The sequence below is a fragment of the Zingiber officinale genome, chromosome 3B (genome assembly GCF_018446385.1).
Source record: "Zingiber officinale cultivar Zhangliang chromosome 3B, Zo_v1.1, whole genome shotgun sequence".
Lineage (NCBI taxonomy): Eukaryota > Viridiplantae > Streptophyta > Magnoliopsida > Zingiberales > Zingiberaceae > Zingiber > Zingiber officinale.
Genome location: NC_055991.1, coordinates 861297 through 885306, shown reverse-complemented (window position 1 = coordinate 885306; position 24010 = coordinate 861297). Strand labels below are relative to the sequence as shown.

General features: G+C 42.2%; 1 protein-coding gene across 1 annotated transcript; it reads left to right on the top strand.

Moving 5' to 3' along the window:
* Window positions 1–1982: 1982 nt before the first annotated feature.
* On the top strand, window positions 1983–15686 carry LOC122055380 (protein TSS-like). The gene is made up of 23 exons (XM_042616798.1): window positions 1983–2269; window positions 2377–2438; window positions 2619–2711; window positions 2903–2975; window positions 5348–5617; window positions 5725–5789; window positions 6374–6505; window positions 6715–6756; window positions 6872–7390; window positions 7466–7644; window positions 7934–8444; window positions 9728–9790; window positions 9882–9983; window positions 10077–10394; window positions 10481–10573; window positions 10668–10769; window positions 10910–11014; window positions 11298–11431; window positions 11861–12044; window positions 12279–12410; window positions 12497–12609; window positions 12694–12775; window positions 13573–15686. Exons 1-23 carry the CDS (start codon window positions 2200–2202, stop codon window positions 15262–15264), a joined length of 5136 nt encoding a protein of 1711 aa, XP_042472732.1. The 5' UTR covers window positions 1983–2199; the 3' UTR covers window positions 15265–15686.
* Window positions 15687–24010: the final 8324 nt, after the last annotated feature.

Genomic DNA, 24010 nt, shown 5'->3' with positions numbered 1-24010 from the left:
CGGATTTAAACCCGCCTCGTTTGGGGCGAGTTTAAACTTGGTCAAACGGATTATGAGACGGGTTTAAACTCATTGATCGGGTTTAGAAGCAGGTTTGGGGCGGGTTACAGGTTTCAATAAATCCGTTATATATATATATATGTATATATCTATATATATATATATATATATATATATCTATATATATATATATATATATATATATAACTATATATATATATATATATATATATAGCTTAACGTGTTGGAGGGTCCAATCCATCCCAAACCATCCGAATTTTGAGCGGGTTCGAGGCGAGGTTGGGCGGGTCGAAAAGGTAGGCGGAATGAGTCTAGGTTCGGGTTCATTTTTTCTAACGAGGCAAGTTCTGGGAATAATCAAACTCGACTCGAACCAGTCCCGTTGTCATCCTTCGTTATTGAGCTTGATAATTAAAACGTATTTATTTAATATATTGATAAGAATTTTATTAATGAACCTTATTCGTGAATATTATTTACCATCCGGCTCAAGGCATAGGCCTAATGGCCTATGCCTAGGGCCCCAATTTTATTAGAGCCCATTGATTAATTAATTAAATATATTGAGAAAATTAAATTAGCATCATTAATATTAATTAATTATAAATGTCTTGCTAATTCATTAATGACACATTATCAATTAATTCACTATCGATTCCACTTCCTATTTATACATTGTACTTATCTTTATTTCCTCATTAATTGCCTATCATAATTTTATATGAGTATTTATTCTACTTAAATATAATTCATTTTTAAATTGACATATTTCTTTCTTTTTTTATTATTACTCTGATTCCCATTTTATTTTACAATTAGTAATATTATTCTTATAAAACCTAATAAATTCTTTTCTCCTCAATATTTCTTAAAAATCCTAATAATTCTCTCATCAGTGCATTGTGTCCTTTTCTTTTTTCATTGATTTTGTATGTTTCTTCTTCCTCACGGATGATACTCACAAGAACGTCCTTCTCTTCCTTTACCGATAATATTTCTTCTTCGCTCTTTCTTTTTATTTCTCGATAATAATATGAATTAGAGATTTTTTTATCATAAAATACAAAGTAAATAAATACATTAGCAAAAATAAATTTTTTAAAATTAAAATTAATAAAGTCTATACATTGTAACTAAAAAGATTAAATAATTTAATAATTTTATTAATAAAAAATAAAATTATTACCAAAATACACGTCAGAAAACTGAATTTTATATCAAAAATTAGTTTTTTTAAAAAATAATATTTAATTATTTTTAATAACTAATTTTAAAAATATTTTTTGTAAATTATTATTTTCGATCCCAAATCTAAATGAAAAATATTAAAGTAAATTAAAAATATATTAAAAAAATTTATTTTTTATTTTTTTTTACCTATGACCTCAAGGAATCTTGAGACGGCCCATATTCAAGTTGTTTATTTAGTTTAACTAGTTATTGAAATTTATTTATTTAAGTGCTTTTATACCTATTGAATACTAAATGTATTCTTAAATGTTTGATTTTTTTTACCGCCTTAAATTTCAATCGGTCGGTTGATTATGACAATTAACCACATTCTTCGTAGAACTGATTTTTTATTTTTATAAAAAAACCCCTCGAAATTTTATTTAAAAGGGTCGGTAACAACCGCTACCGCACTCGCGGGTCCCACTGTTGGTAACTAGTGATTAACACAGTTACTTACCCTCCTCCCCACACGTGACCCATTTTTTAAATGCCAGCCCTGTAGCACGTGACGTCTACCAAATGCACTCCCCGGATTGGTCCGTTTTTCCTCTGCGTCCCAACGGCTGCAAAAACAAGCCGCTTGGCCGGTCTCCTACGTGGCGCCCTCCTCGCCGTCTGTCCCTTCGCCTCCTGGTCCCGTTGCCATGGCCCATGGGCTCCACGCTCCAGCACCACACCCCAGCGAGAACGCCCCTTGCGGTCGCCGTAGCATAAAAAGGCCCCGCCATCGATGAATCCCCAGGAGAGAGAGAGAGAGAGAGAGAGAGAGAGAGGAGGCCAGGATTGGAGCGCAATCCGTGAAGCGGGATTACTAGCTCTCCTTATCCTATCTCTCTAACCTCTTCACCTTCTCACACCTTCTCATCTTCCATCTCCATCTTCTTGTTATCCAGATTGGTGTTCTGTGCAGAGAACAGGGGTTTGCGCCTCTGAGAAGGTCCTCTCATGGCGCCCAAGTCTGGCCGCTGTAGAGGAAACAGAGGCAAATCTGAAAGGAAGAAGAAGGAAGAGAAGAGTACGTATCTGATTTGTTTGTATTGTTTTTTTTTTCTTTCTTTTTTTTTTTGTGAATTTTGTTTGGTTGGGGATCTCCGCCTTCAATGGTTGTTTGCCAATTTGCAGCGGTGCCTAGCGTTGTGGATGTGACGGTGTTCACGCCCTATGAATCCCAACTGACACTCAAGGTACTTCTGCTTCGTGCATTCATTCACTCGGCAAATCTCTTTTTAGGGAAGAGTGATTGAGAAACTTTTCCTTTTAATTCATTTTTATCTTTTGAACGGAGAGGGACGCACATCCTCTTTAGTGAAAGCGATTCGAATCTGTTCGACTGACGCGGTTGTTGGTTTGTTGGTGATTTGAAGGGAATTTCCAGTGATAGGATACTGGACGTGAGAAGGCTGCTGGGATCCAATGTGGAGACTTGCCATCTCACCAATTACTCCTTGTTGCACGCGGTACTAATTAAAACCTTTAACAGATTGAGGAAACGAAGAGGGGGATCTCGCCCTTTTCCTTTTTGTTCATCTTTTCTTTTCTTTTTTTGTTTGCCATGTCGATAGAAGTAGAACGAACTGAGTAGAACCGTAGAAGAAGCGAAACACGCTCTCCTTTCTGATTCATTGGATTATGAATTTACATGTGACAGGCACGTGGGCAGCGATTGAACGACGCCGTGGAAATCGTGTCGATCAAACCATGCGTTCTGAGAATGGCGGAAGGTTAGTGAATGACGTTTATTTCGTTAATATTTATTTGCGCTGGTTGAACGCAGACTAGTTTTCTTTATTGACTTGTTACATTTTATATTCATTTATAATTGAGCAGTTGCGATAGATTTTTTTTCTTAATTATTAGTTGCGATAAAAATTACTCATAAGATTGTTGAGGTGGGATCGTTAAATTTTGAAATAGCTCTAATAATTGCAGCAAGTGAGGACCATCATTTAACTAAAGTCTTTATGGTAGGGTGTGTTCACCTCACTTATAATTTGCCTGATTTGTTGTGAACGATCCAACTACATTATCTTTCCGGCACAGCGAACTTTGCATAATTATGGTAACAATTGATGTTCAAATCATTTAGGACAAAGTTGGCGTAGCTCTAATATATAGACAGATAATTGACCCAGATCACCTTTATAGCTAGTTAAGATAATAGAGTATGTTTTTAGTTTACCTTTGCCATGACTCCTGACCGGTTTCTGAATCTGTTGGAATCTTGATTTCTTTTCCTTTAAAATACTTTTATGATTTTCCTGGTATGCCTCTTTGTTTGCTTTCGTATATAAAGTTACATATTAATTTAGCTTCACAATTTCGTGAAGCAACCGGAGGAGTTTTAAATACTAGTTTTATAGTTCTAGTTAGCAGACTACTTTTTTTTACCATCAGATGTCCTTACGACTGCCATAACTGAACCACGAGTGTTGTCAGAGCTACATATAAACACAAGAGTAGCATTAGATATCTCTATTTGTTAATTAATGCTATCTAATAGTTAAGCATCATCAATGTCCCTGTGACTCTTAATTCCTATCGCAAATTGGATTCGACCAGCCAATTGAACCGATTGAGTCGGAAGACAAACTGAAAAATTCCAAACCACCTGTCCACTTTAAACATTTTTTTTCTTTCACGACAGAAGCGGAAGATGTTATCTACCGCACCCACCACCACAATGTCGCGATCTCATGTTTTTGTCCATTTTCTCCCAGTAAATTGCTCCTTTGTTCTCTGGCCGTTAGGTTGCCAATTAGGCAGTAGGCACTCAACCTTTGCTCCATGCCAAAATGAGTCTCGTGTGAGACAAATTAGACTTGAGGGAATCCAGTTTGCTTAAAGAAGCTACGGAATGGAATATTCTGAGTTCTAACGGATGGTAATAAAAACTCCAGTTGATGTCATCGTTAGCTTGCTTATTAACAATTTTTGTCCATTCAGCTTTGTTCCATGCAGTAATAATCAATGTATGACTTTGTGATTATTATGGGTTTGAGTCGTCCAATCCTTTTCTGCGGAGTTTCACATTGGCAAACATTTAGTGCATCTAATTGCACTTTAAGTGATTCACGATCACACACACTGAACCAACCTTTTTCACGAGTAGAATTATTTTGTGGGCCCAAAATTTGGATGCGTGTTTACTGCATAAAATGGTCAGCCTAGACTTTGTCGCCGAGATTCTTTATGAGATTCTCGTGCACATCAAATCCCACGGCATCGCCGTCAAATTAGCAATTCAAGCTCAACACTTTGTACTATGCTTGTCCTTTTCCAATTAATGCCTTCCTGGACGGTGTTTCCTTCCTCCGCACTAACGACCAATCTTACAGCTCGGACTTAAATCGACAATATACTTTTGAGATTGTATGAATTAAACCGGCCTTATATTTCTATTTGACTGTTTCAATCGGTCTACTTTCATTGGAAAATTTTATCTGCACGCCATTGGAAATTCCATTGGGTTCATCGTGAACTGAATTCAGTGTTTCGGCCCAATTCGTGTCACGGTTGCATGACATGACTATTATGTTAATTAAGCTTTAGACGCCTCTTAACGTTGAACGTAGCAAAAAAAAGTAGCAATTGTATTGTTTTCGGTTGACTTTTCTTCGCCGTCCTCCAATGGACCGAAAAGAACGCCACTGGATAGAGAAAGAGCAATAGGTTTAGTCAGACAGGTAGCAGTCATGTGAAGTTGACATTGTCATGATGCTGCACCTGAATCATGTAAGTCTTTTAAATACTCAAATTAAATTATGCACTTTAATTTTTAAATTACTAAATTATACATTTATATTTTGAATTATCTTTCTACTTTTTCTCTCCCTTTGCCTTTTGTCTGGTGCTTGTTGACCCTCGAACAAACAATTGAGATAGCTTTAAAATTGCGGGCAAGTGGCTGGACTTATGATTTCAATATTTTGGAAAATCATATATGATTTGAATATTTAAGAAACTAAGTGGGTGCTTGAGTAAATTACCGAAAATTTTATGCCCCAGCTATACTGCCCAGACATTTTTTTATTGTATTTTAAAAAAAAAACACTAACTTGATCGGTAAGGGCATGTGTTATGTCTACCCGTGCAGAGAACTACGCCACAGAGCAGCAGGCCGTTGCACACGTGCGAAGGTTGTTGGACATCGTAGCTTGCACCACAGCTTTCGGAAAACACAAGCAGCATCAACATCAGCAGCAGCAGCCTCCTAATGCCTCCTGCCCAATTACCGATCCCATCCTGGAAGCTACAGTTCCTGCCATTTCCGACAAGTTCGACATGGCGGCGATCCACGTGCCTCCTAAGCTCGCCGAATTCTATGATTTCTTCTCCTTCTCACATCTCAGTTCTCCAATTCTGTGTAAATTTTCCTTCATCTGCATTCTCATTTTCTTCGATTTTTTGTTTTTTTTTTTGAAGGGGATTCTAAGTTTGCTTTTCCTGTCTGTTTTCCCCCGTTATTTGCAGTTATAAGGAGACGTGAAGAAGGAATTGCACGGGAGAGGCAGGAAGGTGATTATTTCGAACTAGAGGTGATTTGCATCAGGCATTCTCCATAATGTGAACTGTTTGATGAATTGATTCATTAACAATGAACTGCATGACTTGGTACCACAAATGTTGGCATATTATACTCTGTAATGAATCATGTTAAGGAATCTTTTAGTTCACCATATGCTTCAATATGAAAATAGCCTCAAAGATGGTGGAAACCTGCAAAAAACTGCTGAAAAGCTACATTCCATTTTTATGGTAGATTGCCACAATCTAAATCTATGGCAACAATTTATGTATTTCGTCCTTGCTTATTTATTGATCTTCATTGGAACTATCCATAAATTCAATGATTATCTATGTTGCTTTACTTAGATGATTTAAAAATTCACCGAAGCAATGTATGGTACAAACCTCAATTTGGCAACTTAGACGTCATTTGGAGGAGTAAAGACCAAAATGATTATGTACAGATTTATGAAATTACACTGTGAAATAATTGATTATTTCCTCTTTGAGTTGAATGACTCCATTTATTGTTTGTACAGTCTGAGCCTCTTACCATCAATTGAGCTTGAAATCATTTTGACCTCACTATAAAGGAATTGCTGCGGTTTTGCAGGTTAAAGTTTGTAATGGTAAGTTAATAAATGTGGTGGCTTCAGTCAAAGGGTTTTATACTATTGGCAAACATTCTGTATTATGTCATTCTCTTGTGGAGTTGTTACAGCAACTTAGCAGCGCATTTTCAAATGTAAGTAACTCCACAATTTCATACTGTATAATACCAACAACTCTGTTTCTTGCCAAATGTTTTTCTTCCCACTTGTAGGTTTCCATTTATAACTTGATCTGATTATTTTTATATATATTTGTCTTATTTTAGTGTCATATTTGGAGGATTTCTTCAGTTTGATTAGCAAATAATTGTTGTTAACACTCGTATTAACCAATCAATTTCAGGCATACGATGCATTGATGAGAAGTTTTGTTGAACATAACAAGGTCTAGACTCCCGATCTATTTCTATTATGGCATCAAAAACTAAAAGTTGCTTTATTTCTTGTAGAACTTTCCTTTTAAGTTTTATATATTTTTTTTCCTTTTCACAAATTTTCAGTTCGGTAATCTGCCATATGGATTTCGTGCAAATACATGGCTCGTGCCTCCTATTTTTGTGGACTCTTCTATGAGGTGCCATTCTCTGCCTGTGGAAGATGAGAAATGGGGAGGAAATGCTGGTGGTTATGGCAGAGATGATAAGAATGTCCATAGACCATGGGCAGCAGAGTTCTTGTCATTGGCAAAGATTCCATGTAAAACTGAAGAGGAAAGGTTGATCCGTGATAGAAAGGCATTTTTACTGCACAATGTATTTGTAAACACAGTAATTTTTAAAGCTGTCTCAACAATTCAAAGTATCATGAACAACAAAGATTTGTCTACTTCACAAGGCTTAAAGCTACATGAAGAACAAATAGGAGATTTTAGGATAGTTGTACGACGGGATCACAATAATGCTAGTATGAAATTAGAGGACAAAATTGATGGAAGCCGATTACTTAATCTCTCTGTTAAAGAGGTAGCCATAAGGAATCTTCTGAAAGGGTTGACTGCAGATGAAAATGTTGCTATAAAAGTAAGATTTTCACTTTATGAACATTACCAACTACTTCATCTGAAGTAGTCACTGATCTGAGGTAGTTGTTTGCAGGACACTAGAGCTTTAGGCGTTGTCATAGTTAAACATTGTGGCTATACTGCCACAGTTACAGTTTTATACTGCAAGGAAGTAAATAGCAATGCAAAAAAGAGTATTGTTCTTCCAAAACCAAATAACATTGATGAAGATGACCAACCAGAAGGAGGTGCCAATGCTTTGAATATCAACAGGTATTTTATTTCTAAACTTTGTTTGACTGAAGAATCACTCCTTTAGCATTTAAGTGCCAATGCTTTGATCATTGTATTGAGATTTTAAAATCAAAGACCTTGAAAGTTAAAAAAATAAATTCAATTCTTGTCATGTCAAAAAGTGTAAATATCATAGGATTGGATTGTACTTTTAGTGTTATTCTTTTATTATTAATTTTTCCTAAAGAGTAAAGATCGATAATTTTCTATTGTTAGTATTCTGTAGCTTCCTGTACTTTGCACTCAACATTGTTAAGTATATTTGCAGATTGAGGGTTTTGCTACCATTGTCATCGTATACAGAATCAGCAGGGGGATGCCAATCTTCTGTTTCCAACTTGAATGATGTCAAAGCTGCAAAGTCATTAGTAAGAAAAATTATTAGTGATAGCTTACAAACGTTAGAAGCCTTATCTCTATGTAAGGAGAGGTATATCAGATGGGAGCTCGGTGCTTGCTGGTTGCAGCACTTGCAGCAAAAGGGTGCATTAGAAGGTACTGAACCGAAAGGCAATAGCACAGATAGTTCGGATGAACCTGTTATCAAAGGTCTAGGGAAGAAGTTTGAAAAGTTAAAAAAGTTAAAAAGGAAAACGGGGAATGCAGATAAGAAAGATGAGAATGAAGGTACAAATTCGGGCAACAAATTTGGAAGAGAAACAGCTAATTTTGAAGAGTTGAAGCAGCGTGAATTGGACCATGAGGAACAGCTAAGGAAACTCCTATCAGAAGAAGCGTTCAACTTTTTGAAAGATTCAGAAACAGGACTCCATAAAAAGGTAAAGTCATATATATATATATATATATGTGCAAAATATTTATTATAAAGCTCTTATATGGACATTCTTGTACATTTGAACTAATAATTATGTGCGGATCAGCCAATAGAAGTAATTCTCACTAAATAAACTATTTGAATAAAATTTTAAATTACAAACTAATAGTAAAGATTGGCTCGAAGAACATATGACCATGCCTTTTATGGAATTTATTCATATGAGTGAAGTATTTATATTTTTACCTAGTCAAATGAAATAAACTTGAACCTACTCAAATTAAGTATTTTTTTCTGAAAAAAAAAGTACCAAATCTTTAAGTGCATATGATTAACAATTTATTTTCCATTTTTGTAATTGAAATTCAATTCAATATGGTTATTGCAATTAGAAACTACTATAGAATTATTTCTGTTGATTAATTGATAAGTGAAGTTATAAAATATGCTTAAAAAATATGGCAATATAATTATAATATGAGGAATATTTGAAGACATGAAAGTATGGCATGGTGATGAATTTCTTTAAGAAAGAAATTTAACCAGAAGGAAGAGAAAATTTTGAAATTCAGTTAATAGAAAACAATGAATGTTACATGGCATTCTTTAGGAATATTTATAAGTATTAATTTTTGGTGTGTATCAAATGAAAGACTTGTTAGTGACAAAAAAAATCTAAAAGATGCACATGAAAATAATTCAATCATTTATTTTTTTTGTCTTTGACTACGAGGTGTCTCGTGATCACATTGGATGTAAGACAAACCCCCGTCATGGTGGGATTAACAAGGTGAATTCTTTTCAATAGTACTATTGTGTGGATTAACTTTGTCTAGGAATCCTCCATATCTTGATCACTTGTAACTAGGGGAAAAAAACTATTTGTATAGATATTAAATAATGAAAGATATACCAATGAACCAATCATTATTCTAAAAAAATCTATGATAATGGTTGCAAGTGAATATAATTCTATAGGAATACTATATTAAATTACACTATTTTTATACTTTTCTGACATCAGTGGGGACTCAATGTAGATCTCACAGGATGTGTATATATATCCATATATGGAAGAAAGGCAGATTCCTTTGCTAGGGTAGCACGGTGAATTCTTGATCCGGAGAAGTTATAACAAAGTTTTTTAGTCTTGATTTGATACTTTTATCTCATAGAAGAGTTACATGTAAAGACAATAAGAAAATTCTGTCTCAAACTTATATTACTTACCTTAATGTTGTAAATAAGGAATCACTAATGAAATTCTTTTTTCCCCTCATGAAACAGTCAATAGAGGAGCTTACCAAGATGGCACATAAATTTTATGATGATATTGCACTTCCAAAGCTGGTAATCTATTAAATACTAGACTTTGGTAAACAGATTACTCTACTTTAATTACATTAAGTGCTATATATCATGGGAATTGCTATTAATGTAGGTGGCAGATTTTGCATCTCTTGAGCTTTCTCCAGTTGATGGAAGAACTCTTACTGATTTCATGCATATACGAGGACTTAGAATGTGTTCCTTAGGAAGAGTGGTGAGAATCACTAATCATATAACATGAAATCACCACATACTTTAAGGTTTGTGCAAAGATGTACCGCTTAGTATCGCCATCTTGAAATTACAGGTTGAACTTGGAGAAAAACTCCCACATATTCAGTCAATTTGCATTCATGAGATGGTCATTCGTGCTTTCAAGTACATAGTTCGTGCAGTTATTGCTTCTGTGGAGAACTTACCTGATTTACCGGCAGCAATCGCTGCAACTTTGAACATTTTAATGGGTACACCAAAAATGGAAAATTTTGACAGTGACATGACTAGTGAGCACAATATGACAATAAGGTGGATACAGACCTTCCTGTTGAAAAGATTTGGTTGGAAGATAAGAGATGAATTTAACCACTTGCGTAAGTTTGTAATACTACGAGGCCTTTGCCAGCAGGTAATTAATATTCCACTGTAAAGTATCAATTGGTTTCTAGGATGTTCTCAAGGAGTTACCTGTAAATCATAAATTTTATGATACAGGTGGGATTGGAGTTGGTTGCTAAAAATTATAACATGGATGCTCCAAACCCATTTGAGAAGTCTGATATTATCAGCGTTGTTCCTGTGTGCAAAGTATGTCATGAAAGTTTTTCATTGCAGATACTACCACTTTGTTCTGGATCATTTATGAAGAAAACCATTAATGGATCCTTTATTTTTTTTGTAGCATGTGGTTTTATCTTCTGCTGATGGTAGGAACTTGTTGGAGTCATCAAAGGCAGCTTTGGACAAAGGAAAGCTCGATGCTGCTGTAAGCTTTGGAACAAAGGTGGAAAATATTTACTCTGGTCTAATGCATAAACATTTATGTATTTTGCAGAAAATTGCATATGATATGGACCAAATTTATTTTTATCCTTATATCGCCATTTGGTAATCACCTAATTTTTTTTGTATTTGTTACTGAAGGCACTTACTAAAATGATAGCAATTTGTGGTTCATATCATCGCTTGACTGCTAATGCCTACAGTCTCCTAGCAGTAGTGCTATACCATACAGGTGATTTTGATCAGGTACTACATTTGAACAAGTTTAATGATATGTAATTCATGAAACCTGAGGTTTTTGGTAGATTTTTCCCATTGTTCCATAATTTTACTGTATTTTGAATATAACTAAATAGATAAATGTCTGTCTAATCAAAGTCTTTCCTGCAAATATAATGCATTGATGCCAATTATTTGGCATTTATCAAGCTTTGAAGAATTATTAATAGTTTAAATATCATAATTAGATTGGTCTTTTATGTGCATTTGTTATGTAGTCAGCAGTATAATCATACATTCTTCTCCATAGGCAACAATATATCAGCAGAAGGCACTAGACATTAATGAGAGAGAGCTTGGACTCGACCATCCAGATACCATGAAGAGTTATGGGGATCTTTCTGTTTTCTACTACCGTCTCCAACACAACGAATTGGCTTTGAAGTAAGTCTAAAACAATATACATTCATTTGGAAAATGAACAACTTGAGCAAACACTTAACCATTCAGAATTTAGATCATATACTTTATTTGAATATTTGCTTTTGTCTTTGTAATCTTTGCTTAATTAATGGACTAGTTCTAAGTGGAGATTATAGAACACAGATGCACTTTTATAGGTTCAACAATGTTGTTGTCGAATACTTATCATTTTTTTTTCCATCAAGCAAATGTAGGTATAAACCTTGGACCAGATTGAAAGATAATGCAAGCCAAAAAAATATGACCTTTGGACAAACATGTCCATATTTGTTTTTCACAAAATAAACAGTTACAATATGATAAACTTTATCGAAGTCATCTTTCCCTTGATATGAAATTATATATTTTTTTTTCCTGAACTAATCATATACTGGGCCTATGCATCTGCAGGTATGTAAAACGTGCACTTTATCTTCTTCACTTCTCATGTGGACTTTCACATCCAAATTCTGCTGCAACATATATAAATGTCGCAATGATGGAAGAGGGAATGGGAAATGTTAATGTTGCACTTAGATACCTCCACGAGGCCCTGAAATGCAATAAAAGGTTATTAGGGCCTGATCACATACAGGTCTCTCTCTGAACCCCTGATAGTAATTCATAATCGTGATGGTTGAGTTTCTTCATCATAAAATATCCTGTTTCTATCCAATAGGAAAGAATCAAGTACACCTACATGATTAATTTGCCAAATGCTGGAACATCTCATATATTTGATCTACTGGCTAATGAATTATACAATGTTAGAATTACATGTCAGCTGTCAATTGGAACTATAATCATGCTATCTATTGAATTTGTGTAGACTGCTGCAAGCTACCATGCTATTGCGATTGCCCTCTCCATGATGGAGGCCTATACACTCAGTGTGCAACATGAGCAAACCACTTTGCGAATTCTTCAAGCCAAACTTGGACCAGAAGATCTTCGCACTCAGGTTGCTCTCACTTAATTTTGTACATTATGTAATACATATTCCAATTTGATCAATCTACAAAATGAAAGTTATGTGGTTTAATGCAGGATGCTGCTACTTGGCTTGAATACTTTGAATCAAAAGCTTTGGAACAGCAAGAAGCCGCTCGAAGAGGCATCCCAAAGCTTGATGCATCAATTGCTAGCAAAGGTCATCTGAGGTAAAAAAAAAAGGTGTTATCATTGATACATTTTTTTCCTTATCCAGAATGCTTCATTCCAGATTGAGAACATTCATTTCACAGTGTTTCAGATCTACTTAACTACATAAACCCTGATCAAGATTCAAAAGAAAGAGACAGGAGAAAAAAACAAGGAAATTCAAAGGTAAGTATTTTCTCCAATATATTTACAGGAACATTCCAGTAAATTAAATAAACTCATGCTTCAAAGCTAAGCGTGGGATTTGTAGGAGCAATTTCTATTTTTATTTTTTGGGGAGTTGCCAGAAATAGTTCACCTCTATATAAGTTAGCCTTCTGGAGTTGTGAACTTGCAGTCTTAAGATTTGTGAACTATCTTCTTAGGGAGTGAATATTTGCATTCTCACCTCCTGTAAGGAAGTTGCCTGCTTTCTTATATGAGCCTAATAATTATTTTATTTGGTACACAAATTCCAGTTCAGAGAAGCACAGTTCATCCAGCTAATTTAATTCAACATGCCAGACATTCTTGTCAGTGCCAACAATAAGAAGCTACGGAACTAAATGAACATGGAAAATCACCAAATATACATGTTTACCTTATGTTCTAGGATGTTGCTCATTCTCTTCCTCCTTAATTGTGGTGAATTATTTTCTCAAATGAGTTTTCCTTGTGTCTTATGTACATGAGATTTGACAGTTGTCATTCTATCATCATGACATGTTAAATTAGTAAATCACAAGAAGAGGTTATTGTCGTGTACCTACAAGAATGATATATATGAAATATATTGCAAATTAAATGGATCCTATGATCTCTCTTCAGTGGCAAAATCTATTCATTGCTTCACTTATTCCTTGAGATAACCATTGAACTTCATTGATAATTTTGAGTTGGTTATCTTTGAGTTTCTTCAGCTTCCTATCTTCTTTTCTTGAATTTATTCTCAGTGGAAAAATTCACATTATTAACTGATGCAGAACAGCAGACCCAGTCATGAACAATCCATCAAATTCATAGAAGATGCTCAAACTAAAGGAGAATTATCACACATTGGTTCTGTAAAAGAAGAATTGAATCAGGTGAGAAATGAGGCTGACAATCATTCAGATAATTCAAAAGAGCACAACAGTGTGGTCCTTAGTGATATCAGACAGGAAGATGCAATATCTCCTGCCGAATCTGCTGAAGAAGGTTGGCAAGAGGCAACCTCAAAAGGACGTTCTGGATACACGAGAAGAAGTTTCCGATCCAAAAGGGCAAATGCCTCTAAAGAAACATTAAACAACTTGCAGTCAGCAAGCTTTGCAACTGCTGGTTTTAAGAAACGTTTGCCTTCATTACCAAAATTACCAACCAGAACTACTGCAGTTGATGCTTCTTACATGGAAAAAGGTTTGACGACAGGAAGCTCAAATAGTGGAGATGATACAAATAAATCACTCATTAAGACCCTTGAAGCTGATATTACTGCAGAAAAAACTGATAAAGTCAGCAGCTATTCTAGGCTTGCCATTGTCGCTTCAAAGTTTGTGTCTTACAAAGACGTAGCAATTTCACCACCAGGAACACTTCTGATGTCAAAATTGGAGCAAGAGGAAGAGAATGAAAGTGGTGACCCAAAGGTAAACCCTGACTTGGTAGAGATTTCAGAGGACGAAATCAAGAAACAAGAAAATGCCTCACAAGAAGAAACATTGAGCAACAATAGCGAAAGGGAGGCTCAATCAAGTGATGGGAACACATCAAATTCAACTGAAAAAATGGACACTGATACAAATCAGGAATTGACAACCAAGATAGAGACAACGAATGGGAGTAAACTTTCGGCTTCAGCTCCTCCTTTCAAACCAGGATCATTATTGTCTATGTCTCATCCATATAACTCAGTTGCTACCAGAGGATGTTATGACTTGAGAGTTTCTCAACAGATGATGACTCGATCCTTAGAAATTCCCTCAACTCAATCTGTTAATTCCAGAGTACCATGTGGTCCAAGATCAAAACTGTACTACAGGACAGTTCATTCGTCCCGAAGGAAACATTTCCATTCCAACACCCAGAAAGTCTTTGCAAACAGAAGCAGACCTACGTCTACCATCATGAACCCTCATGCAGCTGAATTTATGCCTGTAAAAGTTTTGGAACAACAAGATCACTCTGATGCTATTCCTGCAACACAAATTCCTACAACTGAAGGGAACAATTCCAATGATCGAACTTCTATAGTTCTTGAGGAAGATAAATTGGAAACTGATAAAGTTTCTGATGAAGGAAATATCGAGAGGACTCAACTTAATGGAGGACAAGATTTGCAAGAGAAATGTAGAGCGATGGAGAGTTCGGCAGCTTTGAAGAGGACTGAACTTGCAAGGCATATTCTGCTCAATATCTTTTTTAAGTCCAAGAGAGATAGTTTCAGGTCCCCAGCTGAAGCTCAGGACACTGTCAACACACCTAGTCATAATAGAACAAGTACAGGGAATATTACCAGTGAAGCTAATCCAGGTCATGGTTCTCAACCCCATACTCATGGATCACCGAAACGTACAGAGAAGATTCAAAGCCAGGACACTGAAGGATTTACCATGGTCTCAAAGAGAAGAAGCAAACAGCAGCAACCCTTGGATGCAGTTCATGGTCTGTACACTCAACAGTCTATATGTGCGTAGGTGAGTCTCCAAAGATTTTGAAGCAAGCACTTAAAGATCTATAAGAATATTCCTTGAGAATGCTGAGTTTTGGAAATAAATCTTCCTCCCAATCAAGGTTGTAGAGAAGTGCCTTGTAACTCCAAACCAAGTTTTCTACTTGATGAATTGGAGCTTTACAAACAGGGAACTCTACACCATCTTTCTGGTCCATAATAAATTCTTTGGAGATTCGCCAAGAGAGTTAGATGAATTTTGATATTATTTTATAGTTTTTGAGTTTGTAAAGCTCAAAAAAAAAACTTCAACTATCGAATCCCACGGTTCAGTGCCTCATTTGGAGCAACTTCAATATGTATATTTATGTGCCTGTTTCTGCTTTTCTGAGGTCTGAAATTTCTGCTATCGAATTAGGTGGTTGACCAGCTTCTACATTTGAAAAATTTATGTTTCATTGAATGGTGAATTGTTTTTCTTAACTATTGATCCGGCGGTAAGAATGGGGGACCCACTTCCTGAAGGGTCCCAGCCTGAGGACGGATGGAGGGCTGACTAAGAGGTAATGGCCGCGTCAAGCAGTTGAGCAGGTCCGAGCGGAGCCAGAGATAACCCAGCCATAGGCTTGGGTTTTCGACGCCAAGGCGGGAGGACTGAATGGCCGAGCGGGTGTCTGCCCGGCTGGAATCGAAGGGCCGAGCGGGTGGTCCGTTCGGCCAGGATAAGGGCGAGGATACAAAGGTTAGCCGAGCGGCCTATTCGTTCGGCTCAGGATATGGGATGTCAGCAAAGGCTAGTCTGATGATTATGCCGTACACAAGATTTCACGATAAAGGATCTTGCCGTCACATCATGGAGAGGTTGATACAGTAGCGGTATGGCCTTATGGATGCCCTTCTGACAGACCCATACCTGGGCATGGTCGAAAGCAGTTGATTGCTTTGATTGACGCGCCCAGGCTCCTTCTAGAGGTCTATATAAGGCCTCCACTTCTTCAACCGAAGGTACGCGAGTCTTCATCCTGCAGCCGCTTTCTTCATCTATTCCTTCGCCTGACTTGATCGTCGGAGGGCCGTCGCCGGGACACCCCCCCGGCTCGGTTTTGTTGCAGGTTCGCCGGAGCACTCGAGGATCCAGCAGGGAGCGCCACATCCCCAGCGTTCGTTGACCCCTGGTTCGGACAGGATCAATTTGGCGCCGTCTGTGGGAACGCTCCTGCATCCGAACGGGAACAATGGACGAGGCTGGACGACAACACACGGTGACGCTTTCCACGGAAGAACTCGACGCTCTGGTCGAGATAAGGGCCGCCAAACTTGTGGAGCAAAAACAGAAAGCAGCAGCCGAGCGGCCGGAGCAACAAGCAACGTCTGCGTCGGGTGGCCGAGCGGAAGAACCTCCGACCACCGTCGCATTCCATCGAGCCTTATTTCGCACCCCTGAAGCCGTACCAGCTCGAAGAGATAGAGGATCTTCTTCAGACGAGATGCCTAGGCGAGATGACAGAAAGGGGAAAGCCCCCCGAGCGGATTCATCTCCCGAGCGGATCAATCGTCAATTTTCGGAGGCTATTCTACGAGACCCTCTGCCCAAGCATTACGTGCCTCCGACGATCGGCGAGTACAATGGAACAACAGACCCGGATGATCATCTGGGTAAGTTTGATAACACAGCTACGCTCCATCAATACACAGATGGAGTAAAATGCCGAGTTTTTCTTACCACTCTCTCGGGATCGGCTCAACGGTGGTTTCGGAGGCTGCCGGACGGATCTATCACCAGCTTCAAAGACTTCCGAACGGCTTTCCTCCACCACTTTGCAAGCAGTCGGCGATATCAAAAAACTAGCGTTAGTCTGTTCGCTATCAAGCAAGAAGCCCGTGAATCGCTCCGAGCTTATATCCAGCGATTCAACCAAGTGGCGATGGATATTCCAACGGCCACATCGGAGACCATGATGAATGCCTTCACACAAGGCCTAGTGGATGGGGACTTCTTCCGGTCGCTCATCCGAAAGCCGCCCCGAGATTATGATCACATGCTACATCGGGCCAACGAATACATAAACGTGGAAGAAGCGCAAGCCGCCCGGAAAAAGGAAACTCCAACCGAGCGGGCACCTATTCATGCCGAACGGAAACAGCACGCCGCTCATCAGCCGCCCAGAGGACCGAGGGCCGAAGCAATCCGATCCCCCCACGCCAGATCACACGTACAAGAGGTGGCTGCCGCTCGGCCCAAGCCAAAGAAGAGATGGACCCCTATGTTCTGCTCCTTCCACCGGACGGATACGCACAACACGAGGGATTGTCGAAATCTTCCCTTCGTGGCTAATCCCGTTCCCAGGAATGCCGAACGACGGTCTCCTCCCATTGACAGGAGACAAAGGACCCATGAAGCCAACCGGACCCGCACCGAGAGGCGACATCACCAGACGCCCGATCGGCACCGATCTCCAAGACAGGAGAATCGCCGGGCGTCCAGAGAACGGTCCCGACCGTCCACTCGGGAAGAGGAAAACAGGAGCAATACTTCCCGGGGCGAGATCAACGTTATTGCTGGTGGGCCGACCGGAGGAGACTCCAACCGAGCCAGAAAGGCGGGCGTCCGGCAGCTCCAGATCCAAGCAGTCGGTTGCAGCCAAGAGCGGGCAAGTGGACCGGAAATCACTTTCGGGTCCGGGGACTTAGAAAGAGTTGAAGTGCCCCACGACGACGCTCTGCTCATTAAAGCGGTAGTAGCAAATTACACTATTCATCGCATATTTGTTGACACAGGGAGTTCGGTCAACATCATATTCCAGAAGGCGTTTGACCAGCTGCAAATTGATCGAGCCGAGCTGCTTCCCATGACAACCCCGCTCTACGGCTTTACGGGAAACGAAGTTCAGCCGGTCGGACAGATCCGGCTGGCTACCTCGCTGGGAGAGGAGCCGCTCAGGAGGACCAGGATAATAAGTTTCGTGGTGGTCGACTCTCCCTCGTCCTACAACGTCATTTTGGGACGACCGGCGCTCGGAGAATTCCGAGCGGTCGTCTCAACCTTCCACCAGAAGATGAAGTTCCCCGTCGAAGACAAGGTGGGAGAAGTACGGGGAGATCAGTTAGCAGATCGGCGATGCTACATCGAGATGGTCCGGGCAGAATCCAACTCCGCTCGGAAGGCGCCTCGAATCGAGGTAAATGCCATCACTGAGAAGCCACCCTCTTTAATTTATGAAGAAAAAGAGGAAGTGCAGATTCATCCGACCCGATCGGAGGCCACGACTTTTGTTGCCTCTGATCTGGAGGAGAAGCCGAAGGAGGAGCTGATCCAATGCCTCCGACGAAATCATGATGTATTTGTCTAGTCGACACATGAGTTGCCCGGAGTTTCGCCAAGCATAGCGCAGCATGAGTTGCATGTCCGACCGGATGCTCAGCCGATAAAGCAGAGAAAAAGAGATTTCAGTGCCGAGCAGAACTCCATCATCCGGGCGGAAGTCGAGAAGCTTCTGGAGGCCGGCCACATACGAGAAGTACAGTTCCCGAGTTGGTTGGCTAACGTAGTATTAGTCTCCAAGCCGGGCGGCAAGTGGAGAGTCTGCATTGATTTTCGGGACTTGAACAAAGCATGCCCCAAGGACTTTTATCCTCTGCCCCGGATAGATCAGCTGGTGGACTCTACGGCCGGCTGCGAATTAATTTGTATGCTCGACGCCTACCAAGGCTATCATCAAGTGCCGCTCGCCCGGGAAGATCAAGAAAAAGTAAGCTTCGTAACGGCCGACGACACATATTGCTATAATGTGATGCCGTTCGGATTGAAGAATGTCGGGGCCACCTATCAACGCTTGATGAACAAAGTGTTCAGGGAGCAGATCGGGCGGAATCTGGAAGTTTATGTGGACGACATTCTTATCAAATCCGCCCGAGCGGCCGATCTCTTCAAGGACATGGAAGAAACCTTCCGAACGCTACGCAAATATGGAGTCAAGTTAAATCCCCAGAAGTGCCTGTTCGGAGCAAAAGGAGGGCGTTTCTTGGGGTATATAGTGACCGAGCGGGGAATTGAAGCTAATCTCAGCAAAGTGAAAGCTCTACAAGACATGCCGCCTCCAAGAAATGCAAGGGAAGTGCAGCGTTTGACCGGTTGGATAACCGCATTGTCCCGATTCATCTCCAAAATTGCCGACCGGAGCCTCCCTTTCTTCAAAATTTTGCGCAAGGCCACTAAATTTCACTGGGACGAGGAATGCGACCGAGCATTCGAAGAATTGAAGACATATCTTAATTCTCTGCATATACTAGCCAAGCCGATCGGGGGTGAGTCACTTTATATTTATCTGTCTTCAACCGAGCATGCTGTAGGTTCGGCACTTGTAAGGTCCAGAGGCGAGGAACAGCCGGTGTATTTTCTGAGCCACATTTTAAAAGATGCCGAATCTCGTTACACTGGGCTCGAGAAGTTGGTCTTTGCTCTGGTTCTAGCCGCTCGACGCCTTCGACCATATTTCTTGGCTCACACCATCATCGTCCGGACGAACAGCCCACTAGGAAGAGTACTGTTGAATCCAGAAGCGTCCGGACGGCTCATCAAGTGGACGACAGAACTAAGTGAATTTGACATCCAATACCAGCCCCGCTCGGCGATCTGGCAACACATCATCTGTCGGTTCGGCATCCCTCGCCGATTGGTCTCCGACAATGGGCGGCAATTCACGGGGAAGGTACTAGAAGATTGGTGCAAAAGCTACGGCATCGAGCAACACTTCACGTCCGTGGCCTACCCCCAAAGCAACGGTCAAGCCGAAGTAGCCAATCGGGAAATTCTCCGTATTCTGCGCGCTCGGCTCGACCACCTGGGAGGAAGTTGGCCGGATGAAGTGTCGGGCGTTTTATGGGCCATCCGAACGACTCCTAAGGAAGGAACGGGCGTCACACCTTTTCATCTGGTGTACGGCGGCGAAGCTGTCATTCCGGTTGAAGTCGGCGTCGAGTCCGTCCGGGTCCAATGTTACGATGAAGGCAACGCCGAGCGGAGGAATATGGAGCTGGATTTGGTTGATGAAGAGCGGGCCAAGGCATCCGTTCGGCTGATGGCGTACCGTCAACGGATGAAGCAAAATTACAACCGGCGCATCATTCCCAGATCATTCCAGGTCGGCGATCTTGTCTGGAAGAAAGTCAAGCCGGTCGGCGAAGCTCCGCTCGGGCGCGTATTATTTGGAGGATGAGGACGGTCGGCAGCTAGATAGGCCGTGGAGCGCGAACCATCTCCAGCCTTACCGGGCGGGGTGAAAGGTGTGCCAATGTAAATCATCCTGTGTACTTTTTTCGACTGAATACTTGAAATGCAGAAATGAAAAATCAAGAGAACAAATATAAGGCATCGTCAACGAAAAAATGAAGGCCCCGAGCCGTTCGGCCGGAGGTATAATAACGAAGACCAAGGTCGCTCGACCTGGTAAGGAGTTAGCCTTGAAAGGCCGACGAGTCCCGTCATTAAAGATCGAGAGCCGCGCCGACCGGCTATAAATATCCGCGCCGTCTAGCCCAGACGTTAAACCGTAGAGCCGCGCCGACCGGCTATAAATATCCGAGCAGAAGACCGTCTAGCCCAGACGTTAAACCGTAGAGACGAGCCGGCGTCTATAAACTCTCCGAGCGGAAGACCGTCTAGCCCAGACGTTAAACCGTAGAGACGAGCGGGCGTCGATAAACTCTCCGGGCGGAAGACCGTCTAGCCCAGACGTTAAACCGTAGAGACGAGCCAGCGTCTATAAACTCTCCGAGCAGAAGACCGTCTAGCCCAGACGTTAAACCGTAGAGTCGCGCCGACCGGCTATAAATATCCGCGCTGTCTAGCCCAGACGTTAAACCGTAGAGCCGCGCCGACCGGCTATAAATATCCTAGCAGAAGACCGTCTAGCCCAGACGTTAAACCGTAGAGGCGAGCCGGCGTCAATAAACTCTCCGAGCGGAAGACCGTCTAGCCCAGACGTTAAACCGTAGAGCATCGCCGACCGGCTATAAATATCCGCGCCGTCTAGCCCAGACGTTAAACCGTAGAGCCGCGCCGACCGGCTATAAATATCCGCGCCGTCTAGCCCAGACGTTAAACCGTAGAGACGAGCCGACGTCTATAAACTCTCCGAGCGGAAGACCGTCAAGCCCAGACGTTAAACCGTAGAGACGAGCCAGCGTCTATAAACTCTCCGAGCAGAAGACCGTCTAGCCCAGACGTTAAACCGTAGAGCCGCGTCGACCGGCTATAAATATCCGCGCCGACAGCCCGTAGAGACGAGGGCTTATAAACTCCGAGCCGAAGACGAAGCCGGCCGACGGCTATAAACTCTCCGCGGAAGACCGCAGCCCAGACGTTAAAGAGAGGGCTATAAACTCTCCGGCGGAAGACCGTCTAGCCAGACGTTAAACCGTGAGACGAGCGGCGTCTATAAATCCCCGAGCAGAAGGCCGTAAAATAGAGCCGCCGACCGACTATAAATATCCGGCCGACGAGCTCCGTCGTTAAGAGAGGCGCCGACCGGCTATAAATATCCGCCGACGAGCTCCGTCGTTAAAATCGAGGCCGACCGGCTATAAATATCCGTCCGACGAGCTCCGTCGTTAAAGATCGAGCCGCGCCGAGCTATAAATATCCGCGCCGACGAGCTCCGTTAAAACGAGCGCCGAGCTATAAATATCCGCACGAGCTCCGTCGTTAAAAATCGAGAGCCGCGCCGACCGGCTATAAATATCCGCGCCGACGAGCTCCGTCGTTAAAGATCGAGAGTTGCGCCGACGAGCTCCGTCGTTAAAGATCGAGAGCCGCGCCGACCGGCTATAAATATCCGCGCCGACGAGCTCCGTCGTTAAAGATCGAGAGCCGCGCCTACCGGCTATAAATATCCGCGCTGACCGGCTATAAATATCCGCGCCGACGAGTTCCGTCGTTAAAGATCGAGAGCCGCGCCGACCGGCTATAAATATCCGCGCCGACGAGCTCCGTCGTTAAAGATCGAGAGTCGCGCCGACGGGATATAAATATCCGCGCCGACGAGCTCCGTCGTTAAAAATCGAGAGCCGCACCGACCGGCTATAAATATCCGCGTCGACGAGCTCCGTCGTTAAAAATCGAGAGCCGCGCCAACCGGCTATAAATATCCGTGCCGACGAGCTCCGTCGTTAAAAATCGAGAGCCGCGCCGATCGGCTATAAATATCCACGTCGGACCCGCGACTGTGAACTTACTGGATGGAACTAAGGACGCCAAATAACGAGCGTTCGCAAGTACTAAATTAATTAAGTCCGATCGGCTATCGGTTTGCCAATACTTCGCATTCACTGAATGCAAACAGTATAGCCAATCGCTAAACGATTTCAAGGAAATCGAGTCAATTGATTGACCCGATCGGTCGTCTAGTGGGAAACACGTGGAGCTTAACTGACTCTACGGATAAGCACCAAATAGACAAAAGAAGGGTAACGAAGGGCAAACAAAAATACAAGCAAAGGAACACAACTATGCCGAACAAAATTTTACATCCGCAAAGCGGATGAAATACAGAAAGTACTTGGAAGAACTCGCCTCACTCCGGGTCTTCAAAGTTAAAGAAACCGTCCGGGATGTCGTCTATCATGGTCGCCAGATCGGAGGCGGGAATGTGCATTTCCGCCGGGAGGTGGCCACCCTTCTTCAAGTACGCCATGGTGACCTTGACCGCCTCGGCGAAAGTTGAGGAGACGTTGCCACCGAACTTTTCGCCGAACCGCTCCGAGCGGAGGTATTCTTGGCGCGCTGCTGCTAGGCGACTCGGCTCCCCCTCCTTGTACTTTCTGAGCGCCGCTCGGGAAGCGATTAGTGAATCTTGGAGCACTTTTTGGTCCACCTCTGCTTTAGTGCGTTCAGCAGAGCGCTCTTCCCGTTCGGCAACTAGTTGGGCTTCTAGCTTCTTAGATTGCTGATCTAGGGCTCGGACTTCAACTTTCATCTTGTCCAGATCAGCAATCGCCCGCTTCTTCCGGCTACTGGCGCGCTTCACGTCTCCGTCGCGCTTCTTCACCAAGTCTCCAAGTCGGGCCACCTCTGTAGCCAGGTCGGCGGACTTCTTCTGTTCGGCCTCGAGGGCTTGTTTCTCCCGCTCGGCCGATGGACCCCCCGAGACTTGGAGTTTTTCCAGGAGATCCTCCAGCTCGGCTAGCCGATGGCTAGTGGCGATTTGCTCGGCCCAATGCTGTAAGGGAAATAATAAAATCAGGAACCAAACAGTAGCAGGGCACAAGAAGAAAAATGAACCTACCTGAGTGGCCTGTTGCATGTGGTTATCGCCGAGCTGCTTAGGCGTCATGAGGGCCACCCGAATCTGGGCGTCCTCGAAAAGTTTGGCGAGCGGACCCGTCAAGGTTATTTCATGAACGGGGCTTGATGGTCGATCGGCAGACAATAAATATTCCTCCGATGGGAATCGAAGGGTAGTCTTGACGGTCGGGTGGCCGGCCGGCACTTCCTCAGCCGCAGTCGCCTGGCCCGAGGACTCCCCTATGGTTGATGTTTCGCCCAACCGTCGTAAGCGACGACGAGTCCGAGGAGGAGAGCCAGAGGGTTGTGCGGTGGGCGAGGCCACTAAGGTCCCGATCTGCGACGGCGTGCGATCTGGCGAAGCGACCTCGATCGGCACCTGTGGTTCGCCCTCTTGGGTCGGCGGAAGGCTGGGGTCTCTTCGACGTTTCCGCCGAACTTCCAGTGGTGAATCCCCGGCCTGGGGGACTCCCAACTCGGCTGGAGCAGA